The sequence below is a fragment of the Phalacrocorax carbo genome, chromosome Z, assembly GCF_963921805.1.
Source record: "Phalacrocorax carbo chromosome Z, bPhaCar2.1, whole genome shotgun sequence".
Classification (NCBI taxonomy): Eukaryota; Metazoa; Chordata; class Aves; order Suliformes; family Phalacrocoracidae; genus Phalacrocorax; species Phalacrocorax carbo.
The window spans coordinates 48,498,386-48,510,575 of NC_087548.1; the positions used below are offsets into that span (position 1 = coordinate 48,498,386).

General features: G+C 41.3%; 1 protein-coding gene across 8 annotated transcripts in view; it reads right to left on the minus strand.

The window, feature by feature from the left end:
* The window catches only part of SEMA4D (semaphorin 4D), a 100,095-nt gene that overhangs the window by 11,600 nt on the left and 76,305 nt on the right, over positions 1-12,190 (minus strand). For 5 of the 8 annotated variants that reach the window (XM_064438691.1, XM_064438692.1, XM_064438694.1 and 2 more), the window contains exons 13-16: positions 11,816-11,931; positions 7,238-7,410; positions 6,965-7,008; positions 3,409-5,835 (exon numbers count right to left, since the gene is read on the minus strand). In XM_064438691.1, coding sequence (XP_064294761.1) covers positions 4,925-5,835; positions 6,965-7,008; positions 7,238-7,410; positions 11,816-11,931 — 1,244 coding nt within the window. In that variant the 3' untranslated portion in view covers positions 3,409-4,924. Of the gene's footprint in view, positions 1-2,827; positions 3,035-3,408; positions 5,836-6,964; positions 7,009-7,237; positions 7,411-11,815; positions 11,932-12,190 lie in introns of those variants that run through there. The other 3 variants (XM_064438696.1, XM_064438697.1, XM_064438698.1) reach the window with 3 other exon arrangements.

The window sequence follows — 12,190 nt, forward strand, 5'->3', positions numbered from 1 at the left end:
TTCTGATTCTTGCGAGTTACGGGTCTTTTCCTGCACGGATGTAGGAAGCTTTCTTGTGCTCCCTTTAAAATAGCACAGCCACAGAGAACAGGCATTGTACGTGGGTGTTATCAGGTAGCCATCTCAATATCTCCATGAAATAACTACTCTCTTTAAGGGTATACTGCTGAGTTTGCAGAACTTTTATGCTCACACTCCCAGGGTTATTTTAATGAGACTGAAAAGTTAAGAAACCATTATGGAAAAACTCCAGCTTCAGATGAACCAAGGGAGGAGGTAAGACTTCTTGACACCATGGACACCGAGAAAGTCCAAATCTGCAGGCCAAAAATACAAAGCATGAAATTTTGCACCCTTTCTCATTATAAATGCATTTAAATTGTTGCTCAGTATACTCAAGATGTTCTAGTATGTCATTTGTCTGTGAAGTTAAAGTGCAAGATATGCTACTTTACAGCTGGGGGAGGAGGTGTCAGTAAAACGTCTTAAAGCAGCACCAAACCTGCTGGGAAAACGCCTGTTTCTACTATACCTAAATTCCACAGAGCACACCAGAGGAAGTACAAGGCAGGTGCATACATCATCAGCTCACTGCCTCTCTGCACCAGATGGTATAGTTATGTCATTCCATTTATTTGAAGCCTGCCTCAAATTTGTCTTTCAAGGGTTTAAAAACTCTGTAATGGGAGAGGAAATTCTATTAGAGAAAGTATGAAGGAAACCTAAAGTTTTCCAGTGCATATCTAGCAGACAGGCCTTTGGAGAAATGTGAAGATGTGAGACTCTTCAGGGGACTAGAGAGAGAAACTGGGAGGCAAATAGTGACAGGAGATGTACTCCTTCCTTTTCAGGAAGGACAGCACTCCATTCTTGAAAAACTAATTTTCCAGAAAAAAATAACAGTATGTGACAAGGGGTTGTTTGTACTGTATCCACTTCAACTTAACGTTGTTGAAATGAGCCAGTTACATGGCTATAAAGTCTTATCCTTAGGCGAGCTTTCAGGTTAAAACATGTGGGATGAGTAAGAGATGAGTAAGAGAACTCACCAAATCCTGCTGAGTTTCCAGACAGCTTGAAGCAGACATTTACAGTTAAAAAAAAGGAAGAGATTCAGTAATTCTTATTAAAAAAATCATGTCAGACACATAATTAAATACAAGCTTCAGGTTTTTCACTGGATGATGTGGCAATCTATGCATTTGCATCACACATTTGCTGATACCATAACCTTTACACAGAAGACCAGGTAAGACATTCAACCCTCTGCCAGCCTCATGTTACCCTTCTGCTCCTTGCAAACATGTTTTACTTTACATTCCTAGCTGAGGGAAATAAAAGTTCCATTACAGCCATGTTTATATGAAGAAATATCAACAGGCACTGAAGGAATGTGAATAAATCCAAGCAGAGAGCTTCCTAGTGAAAGCATTCGCTTAGCCACCCCCCAGTGGGATAAATTTATACATCAGTTTGGTGTGCTGGTTTGCATTTGTTTTTGTTTTTAAATCAATGGAATAAGGCTGTAATTCTAGGTAAGAGAAGGGTGTGATGTATCAGCTGAATGTCTTGCTTTCCCAAACACAGTAAGTAAAACCCCCCATCCATAACACGAAGCCCAGTCCTTCACTGCTTTCGGAGAGAAGCTGGAAATGCTTCCACAACTGGCTCATCCCACCCCTGCCTGTGCCACCGCTGCATCTCTTAGATGTCTGATTCTTGTCACGGTTTCATCACTGCTCCTCCCTACCTCCTCAGCAGTGAATTCCAAAGGCTGACTCCAGGACAATGCTCCTTCCTTCTTAAGTTCACTGCCAAGGCAATTACAATTACTAATTTTAAAAGGCAACAGATGAGTATCATGTTAAAACAGACACTGCTGGATGAAAACAGTAATTTAAAAATGAAATTCCAGATCTGTAGCACAACTATCAAACTGTGTTTGTGCTGTTTATGCTATTTTTACAATTTCTTTCATGGTGGACAACAAGAAGTTTCTGAATTGTCTGTAGCAGCGGTGAAAAGTTATTCCTGAAAGAACCCTGATCCCACTGTCGGTGCTTTTCAGCCGCGAAAATACAAATCGTGCCTTTGTTAAGACCTGCTCTAATAAGGATTCATGCATTGTGATTTGATTCCATGTAACACTAACACACACTGACTCACAGACAGACCAATATGGAACAACGCTACTTTTTGAAGTTAATCTATATTCTCATCTTTTAAGGAATAAGGTTATATTTTAAGACCTGTTTAGATCCATTAAATCTCACCCAGCTTAAACAGGCAACTGCTATCCATACAAAAGCTGAAAGACAAATATTGAATTTCCATAGAAAAAATAGCTTTGTCCTTCTACTGTACACCTCAGATAATATATTGTTCACAAAATGGAAACTGCCATTACTGTAAGTACTTTACCAATCGAAGTTAAGGCTAAAAAAGGAATAACTGACCTGGTCCAGAAAAATACACTAAATTCAAATCCAACAGAAGTGTGTTTTTTCAAATGGCATACATATTTACCTGCTAAACATCCACGCGCAATCATAATTCAGTGAACTCCTTCAGCATGTGAGCAAGCCTATTAAAGTCAATTGACCATTAATATAGTAAAGTAGGCTGCTAAATCAGAGCCTGCATTTTACAGTACTGTATTCACAGTGCCAGATTCTTGCTAACAGCATATTCACAATATATCCTGAAATGGTCGTTCTTTTTTATTTTAAAAAAAAAAAAAAAAGGGTAAAACATATACAGTACATGACAATGTATCTAAACCTTTAATGCAGAAAATGATGGTTGATACAGGGGTCCTCCAACTTACCTGTGGCTTGGCAGAAGAGCTGAAAGGGTCCCCGGACACTAACATGCTGTGCCTGGTCACTTAGGAAAGGTGGCAACAACATGACCTTTACAGGGTCTGTGCTAGACCAAACATCAGGCTGGGTACTGGTGGGTGAAGGAGGTGAACCACTTCCCACACAGGACAAAAAGGAGGTACCAGTAGGAGGGAAAGGTATAGGAGATGAGGCTGTGTGACAGAAGAGGACAGAAAAGAAAAAATAAAGAGGGTACTAAGGAAAGAAGTTGTAAGAAATACATCGTACACTGAAGAAATAATGCAAAAAGACAAATGAATTTTAGAAGGGTAATAAAAGGAAGTGTTCCCAGGCCCCTAGAGAAGAGTGCTTTCCTCCTTCACCCACATTTCTTTCTCCATCCTTCCAATCCCCTCCCTTCCCCAGGGCTATAACCCATTCAATAAAGCTGAGAAGAGAATCTGCTTCAAATTAATTACAAAAGTTTTCACTTTTCCCCCCTTAAAGGAAACCAAAAAGAAACATTAGTACTTGCAATATGGAAAGTAGTGTCATTGTGTAAAGTTTCATAAAAGTCAAGATATAATACAATTTATTTTAATATTTATTCTGTTATATGTACATAATTAAAAATAGAAAAATAAAACCAAACTGAATCTTATAAAATATAAACTGTTTACACTAAGATGGTCTAAATTATGTTCGCATGAAAGTTCAACATAGAAAGCAGCCCAGGCATACTGCTATTTACTGTTAAAATGTACTCTACTTCTAGCAATATTTACAGAAGGATGCAGTGAGAGGAACAATTCTTCAGGACTGTACCGCACAAAATGCTTTTACAGACAAACAGTGCTGCTGCGAACCAGGCTGAGAACAAATGCACACTTTCACGTTTGCAGGCATGATTCACATTAACAGTTCAAATGACTGATAGTGTGAGCAGCTCCAGTTTCAGTCTCCAGTTGCATAAGAGATTGGAAAGTGTCACCCAGAGAGGGTGACGCTGCAAAGATTTGTCACAGAAAGAAGCTGAGTTATTTCTAAATCTGAAAAAGGAAAAAAAAAAATTGACAATGCTTTCTCATCAGGCTGTATCCTAACAGTCCATTCCAGCGAGTCACCAGCTGAATTACTGTAATTCGTTCTTCTTGATTCCTGTTTCGCTTCCACAGTGCAAAAAAACCTCTCTCGTGCCACTGCTAACTGACAGCCACTTGCATGTACTGTTTCATTACCAAAAAAATCCCCAAAAACATCTCCAGTTTTGTATAGACAATAGAAAGTGACTACGTCCACCTTGCTGGGGGGAGGGGTAGAAGGAAAAGCATTCCTAAATCTATTTCCTCCCTTTCTTCCCCACTTACTCCATGTTTTGTACCGATATTGTTGTACCTAAATTCCTAGAAAGCGACAAAGAAAAAAAGCCTTTAAACAAGATTATCCCTGAGTGTCTTACACAAATCAAGCCAATGCTATCCCCATTATACCTTAAAATCTAAGATACTTAAAAAGCAGTTAAAAAAATTAACTTTAACCAACTAAAGAGACCTAGTGTGCCAAAACATAAAACTAAAAATAATCACTAGAAGCAAAGCAAAAAAAAAAAAAAAATGTCCCGATCTGGACAAAAGTCTGTAATTTACCAATCTGATAAACTAAACTTAATTTCCAATTTGGAATTAAAATGAAACTAGGTCTTTTTTTAATGGCAGCTAAAAATGTGTAGACTGAAGTACTTTTTAAAGCCAACTGAGTTAGAAAGATACTTTTATCCTATGGAAGAACAGGGCTGAAGAACAAGCAAGTAACTGTTCACCAGAGCAAAGTGCTCGGTGGGGGAAAAATTGGGAACAAATGGTGATCTGAAACTGGCCATTTTTAAAAAAAAAAAAAGACAGTACGACACAGGATGCTATGGTCTGCAGACAAGAACATCGCTTCTCTAAACTGGCGAGATCTGAATGCAAATTGGCTTGCTGTACAGCTTAAGCATGTAAACCCCGCTATGGCTCAGCTGTCACACCCACACTCTCTGCGCTCAGATAGCTAGCTGCAGGACCACAGCTGATTTCCACCACTGAAATGTACAACTGGGTCCTTCAGTCCCCCTCTGCATCCGAGTCGGCATACTTGAGCTCACACTTGACATCGAAGGGCTTGTCCTTGGCCTCTCGGGATGCCTGCGAATCCCCAGCCTGAAGCTGGCCATTCCCACAGTCGGGCTCAGTCTCATAGCCGGTGTCATGCGCCGGCTTCGGCTGCTCCCCACTCTGGTGGCTGACGCTGCCTTGCTCCACCAGCGTCTCCTTCACACTTTGCTCGCAATCAGAAAAATCTGACTTTGTTTTCTTCTTACCAAGCAGCATGACAGAGCGAAATTTCAAGCACTGGCCTGGCAAGTACCCTTTGTAACAGTTGTAGGAGAGCAGGCACAAGAAGAGAATAAAAAAGAAAAGGAAGAGGAACATCAACAGAAAGTTATCATTTGACTTGAGGAACATCGTCTTTTCTGGGACCGCATCAGGAACTGAATTGAAGAGCTCCGTGTTGGGACTTGTTAGGACAGGGCCAATGGGCTTTGTTATTATCCTTGCTGTCGTTACCAGTACCATCTGAGTAGTCGAGGTGTGAGCGGCAGACCCATCGGTTGATACCGCTGACACTTTGGGCACATCGCTATTACCTTCTGTTGGTGCAGCTGCCGCGGTGGGGCCCACCGTGGTATGCTGGATCTTTTTCAGTTCCAAAACGTGCTTAGCCAGCACTTGAGAAAATTTCTTGTTCTTCACTTTTTCTTCTGACAAACACTGGTAAACACCACTGTCGCCTTCTGATAAATTGAAAATGAGCAGTGCCTTTTCCAGGAGACGGTACTTGGGGCTCTCCACTCTCAGCACGTCATCTTTGAACTTCCAAACTACCTGTGCCAGATTGGACTTTTGAGAACACTTGAGTTCTGCTGTGCTCCCATGCTTGAATGTATGCTGTAGGGAATTCTCTCTTACTTTATCTGGAACATCAAAATAAACGTGCAGAGTATCAGCAATGATTCCTGTTTGCTCTAATCCGTACAGTTTCACGAGACTGTGCTATAATCTTAACGGAAACAAAGATTATGGCATTCAGATTACCTCACAAGACCATGATGACAGCATGCAAGTATCTCAGTGAAATACCAAGCTACAGCTGCGTGCGAGACATCAAGACAAAGAGACAGGACACCTCAAACTCTAAGGCAGCCTGTACTTCTAGATGAGACCTTGTTGATCCGCAACTGAGCATGCATCTGAGACCAGTCATTGTTTGAGGCAAGCCGCTGAACTTGGTATCACTTTAGATGCAATTAGTGAATTTTAAGTACATCAGCAACTACAAAATATCCAAGAAGAAATTGAACAAACTGTGCTATTACTCAACTTAAAACTCTTCTAAAAAAATATCAGCACTTACGGCACACCCACAATGCAACACCATAAATTAACAAAAAAAACTAACAAGCAAAACTCTCATGGCGGTCCATGCTTTCCTTGGATTAGAAATAAAAACAGAGTATATCAAACTCTTTAGAGCTTTGTTTACTGCAGTACAAATCTCCTGTAACACTACTCTTCTTTAATATCTCCTTGATCTGGTGGCAGCAGCGCACACTATAAAGAAAGGACCTGCAGTTACTTGCCTTAAAGCACTGTGGAGGGTACTTCAGCTGCTCTGTATCACGTTCTGAGTCCCCCTCCCCTCTCACCATAAAACCAGCTTTTTTCAGGATCATTTCATCTGATCCAGCAGCAATAACCAAGCACTTATCAAGGCTCACAGTAGAATATCAAATGCTCTATCACAGAGACAGGTATCACTCTGCACTAGAAGTACTTATGGTAAATACTGCTTTCATTTACAAGTTGCGGTTGAGGTGCCCCATGTCATTTCAGAGGTTTGTGCACTGCACGCTGAAATGTATACAAATACAGACATTTTAAGACAACATGCAGGCTGTACAGATGCTCAAATATTCAAAAGCAGAATCTCATACCTATTAAAATATAAATGAATATCCAGATAATCACAAAACCCAAGCCGAACTAAACACAACTCTTTCGCTACTCCAGACATATGACATAGCTCTTCAAAGACTAACTCACCAGAACAAGACGACGCATCTCCACCTATGTTCTGAATCCAGTTCCTGTAAAAGGGAGTCCAAGTATTACAACTTCAGATCTTGTTCCCCACAGCCTGCCCACCCTCTCATACTAAGAATGATTCATCTTATCTAAATAGCACAAGCAGATATAGGTGGAAAGAAGAAAGTCTTTATTTGAAAACATTCCATTAAAAAAATGCCAGTTATCAGTAAGGGGCAAGACTGATGCAGTATTGATTGTAACTGTAAGGTAACCGAACGCTACCATTACCTTTCAATTTCACTTTCTTTAAAAATATCAGTGCAGGAAGCTTCAAGGGGTTTCCAAGCACAGTAAGGATCTCTTGCTAAAACACAGTCAACACAAGTGGTGTACTTGTCACAGAATGCCAACGGAGACTGAACCACACCAGAATTCGAGCCAGCATATAGGTATCTTCTGCCCTAAAAAACAAACACAAAAATAACCAAAAAAAACCCCACCAAAACCCATAGTCAATCACTTTCTCAAAGCCGAGCAATCCCATCAATGAAACAATTTAAAAATTATTAAACATAAAGAGCTGCATACATACAGCCACGTTTGTAAAAACTGGACATGAGGAGAATAAGCATTTTGATTTGCTTTTATTTCTAGAAAGGAAAGGAAGTTTATTCTTTAAGATATTCAGCAATGCTGGAAGTAGAAAAAGACAAAAGAGCAAAAACGTGAAATAGAAACAGTTTATGAGAATGGAAAGTAACCCTATCTAACTGTGGCTTTATCACACAGTTTTTCCACATACACAAGTGCACCGACAATCCTCGTATGAGGCAATGCAAGCCTGTGCTGATGACAAGGCTGCAGCAGGGACACGCAAGCTTGAACAAGCAAGGCTTGTTGTATGTAGGACCTGCTCCTGTTAACCCAAAGCAGCCATACTCCACTCAGCTCTTCTAGCAGTTAGGCATCTGCAGCCACATCAGCATCAGCCTTTCAAGAGTCAAATGCAGGTGCCTACTTGCTACTCAAGCAGGAACACTGGCTATTATTCAAAAGAAGCAGCACTTGCATGACACCTAGGAAAAGGGGGTATTATAAAGAGAACAGCTGTTTGTTGCTGGGAATCCCAAACAATTCTCACTCTGAGCATGGCAGGATGAGACCACACTAATCCCAAACATCCCTCTCATAAAAGGCAGGGAGCTGCCTTATTTCACTCATCTGTTTGAAAACTCAGGCAAACCAATGGCTAAAGGTGCACTGTAAATTTACATATTATTACGCAAAGCCTCAAGAAAAGGGCCTGTGCTGCAACCAAACCCCCTAGTCCTTTTGAGAGGCTGTGCATACAAAGCCTAACAGCACACCCCACCTTGGCAGTGGGTTGGCTTCATCCTGAGCAGAATACCGAGTGGATTTATCAGCACCCTACTGCAGTTGTCATGGCAAATGAGCCAGATGCAAACACAGAGTTGGTTTTCCTGTAGTGCGGTCCCAGTACGTAGAAATGCACTCGGGGGTCATGTCTGCTGCTGGAGTCAAACAGTCTCACTGGATGAATATGGTCACAAAATGATAGGCAGGCAACCAAAAAAGACTTCTAGTAGAGAAACATTCTTTACAAACCTCATGTTTGTGGTGCAGACTTTTGGTCTCAAGATTAGAAACAGACTCAAGGAAACAACTAAGCAGAGCATCTTAGGGCTGAATTTAGGTTTTGGGGCTCACTGCCACTCTTTCACTAAGGATGTACGGAGATTTTGCCATGAGGACTCAGAACAGGTAAGTCTCTTTAATGCAATGATCATGAGGAAGTCTGTCTTAAAATTAGGCTAATGAACAATGCATTCTGACTAACAGCAGTCTCTAGAGGAAGCTACGAGACCAAGCACAAATCAGTTTGGATCTATCTGATGTATCAAGCGTGCAGACTGCCTTCAAGGCAACTCTTGACACTGGAAGATGAAAGACAAAACTGGATCAAAAAAGGATCTGCTGGCACTGCTGGAAGATGGACTTTGAAAGAGAATCAAACTTCAGAGACATACATTCAAATACACTCTTTCATCCTGAAATTTAACTTAGGTTAGTGTTAGACTATGCTGGAGTGCCCACAGAAGGAAGTCTGCAGTGGTGGAGACATAAGACTTTCTAGGAAAAGCTTCCCACTCTGCCAGAAAGCTCCCTCAATCCACTGCGCGCTGCTCATCTCTCTACAACTCTGCTAGCTAACATCCAAGCCAACAGTGCAACACTGAGCATGGGTAATAGTGTCTCGACATGGTTCCCAGCTGGTACATCCATAAGGTCACAGAACATGCAGAGAGCTGAGCAGATAATTTTAAAAAATCCAGACACATCTTTCCATCAAGTAGGAGTTATGAAGATCTACTGTAGGCTCACCTGACTCTGCCCACCATCCTCCAAACAAGGTGAAGTTATACAGGAAGGGTCTGGAGAGTACTGCAATAGCATGTTCAGAAACGACTCTGACTCCAGAGGGTTCTGAAGCCCACCATCAAGGTAACAACTATTACCCTCTTGTGGTTAATCCACTACTATAGGATGCCACTACACATGTCACAACACCAGCTCTATGAAGCACTTCAGTAGTAACTGACTGTGATTGTTACTGTGATGTCCAAGGAGGTAGAATATTGTGTTTTCACACTGGGGAGCAGAAGTAATCCCTGTTTGGGTGGTACCATGACTATTACAGCTTTCATGACTCTGGCACCTGACCCAACCTCCAACTTCTCATCACTGAAAAGGACCACTGCTTTTACGGGAATATACTGGGCAGCACTGCTTCAGTTTTGAGTGTTAATGTGTCAAAGGTTATTCTAGCAACATGGAAGTTTTCCCTTGCAGAACATAAAAGCTGTTACCCTCCACAGTGCCATACAGGAAGCAGTGTTTTGTTTAAATCATAAACTTTAAGTTTCTTTGTGAAAAGACAGCATGTTCCTTCTGTAGCCCCTATGCCATGTCTCACACTGCCCCCTTTCAGGATATTCTTGAGGAACTGAAAATGTGGCACCTGGATTCAGAGCAAAAGGAGAAGACAAGGGGGAATGGACAGAAGTTGCTCTTACGGAGATTCTGATGGGACATGAGAGGAAAATTTTTCACAGTGAGGACAGTCAACCATTGGAATAATCTCCCCAGGGAAGTGGTTGACTCGGCCACGTTGGACACTTTCAAGAGTCAGCTGGACATGGTGCTGGGCCATCTTGCCTAGACTGTGCTCTTCCTAGAAAGGTTGGACTAGATGATCCCTGAGGTCCCTCCCAACCTGTGATTCTGTGAAATAAATTCAGTGCCATCATTTCTACACTAGCCTTGGCTACCAAGTCCCTACTGAAACTCTTATGTCATACATCTTTGGTATCAGGCTGTAATGCCTATTCCTTCTTTCTACTCTCCAGAAATGGAGGAATCATAATTAAGCCAGCGTATGAATGATCCCACAATTAGAAGAATGGGCATTAATATTTATTAGAAGAGTTTTCCATCATCTTCTATCACAGGGTAAATGCTGAAACCTCCCGTCAAAGTCAGTCATTTGAAGCTATTTTTGCAGATAAAGCAGAAAAACACAGCAAACTACACACACACATATATATATGAAGTCACCAGTGTGTTTCATCATACAAAAATAATACATACATACATCTTTATTGTAATCTATAAGCACTAAGTTTTTAATCACTGGTTTTCATTTGTCTATCAAAAGTATACTCTGTCCTCAAGACTTCTTTATTATAAGCACAAAAGTACAAATAAGCATGCAAAATGAGCTTGAAAGAATTATGGCATAAAGCTCTCTTCCACCGAGTTGCTCATGCTGGCATGCACACTTTTATTAAATATCACACAAAAATACAAGCTGTTTCTAAGATATCTTGGTAGTATTCCCAAATCCATAGCTACAGAGCATTTATCAATCACTAGGAAACTACTGAATGCCAGTGTTACTACTAGACACTTCAAAAGTCATTCTTTCCTTAAGAAACCCCCAAATTTCACCAGCTGAGGGGTCTGATGCTACAAGCCACTGCTTAGGGTAATATTTCACAGATGTTCATGGATCTGCAGGTCTGAGTAACTAGGGCCAGAAGCCTAACTAGTGTACCAAGTACACACAGTGATTATCCTCCCACTGCCACAAAAACACTCCAGGATTAAATCCAGCAACTGATTAATAGCGCAGAACAACTACTGGTTTGGAGTCTGTGGCAAGGCTTGTGTCCCCCAGCTGGAGCTACAGCTGGTGCCCTCCTGGGCAGACAGGACCTCACCAAAGGCCCTCATCCCCAGCCTCACCAACCTGACTGCTTTCACAATACATCCAGCACACAGAAGCCTGTAAGATTTGGGACAGCAGAAACCAATTAGTTACACAATTATGAGCCTCTCTGCTAGAGAAGTCTGTTCTCTCTTCTTAGATCTATTTCCTCAGAAAGATATACCACTCCTCTGCTGAACCCATGCATTTTTCCTCACAGATTTGCAATAGCCACAAGGGGTCAGGATTTTTACATTAGTCCTAAGCTGAAAACTGGTACCTCAAAACACATTACAGCTTTCAGCTTCTGTACATGGAATCCAAGTGAAGGCCTGCACATCTGTGTCCCCTCCCCATCTTCCCCATACCTACATACCTTTAGAAGCTTGCCACCTACGAAACACACTGAAATGCAGCAGCAATTCATGATATTGCTGCAGCACAAAGAGTTACAGATGTAGCCTTTGGCTCTGTGCACAGTGATGGTCATCTTTTGTCACAGCAAGGTTACAAGGTCATACTGAACGTTTTGTGGAAGAGCAAAGTGAGATAAATTCTACAATGCTTATAGCACTTACTTTTTTGGATGAAAGCAAGAGAGTTTGGACTGGCTCAAAGTTTGGGAAAAGCTGTGTTTCTTCAATAATATGCATTCCATTTTCATAGCTGATAGCTTTGTGCAGGGCTCCTCGATCTGAAACAAAGCAGTATATTTAAGTAAGATCCTTAAAATAAAAAGGCGTGAAAAAATTTGCACAATTGCTCTAAGTCGTCTCAACAACCTGCTTGCTGTTCAGCTGAGGACTTCACACAACTGCACCAACGGCAACCACTAAACCTGCCATTACAAGCAGCTCTGAGCAAGAAGTAACATTTTGGGACAAATCATGACCACTTAGGGATTTCCCTTACATGTGTTTTTTGTTGCACTCATTGCAGTTTTGCAGTTCTTT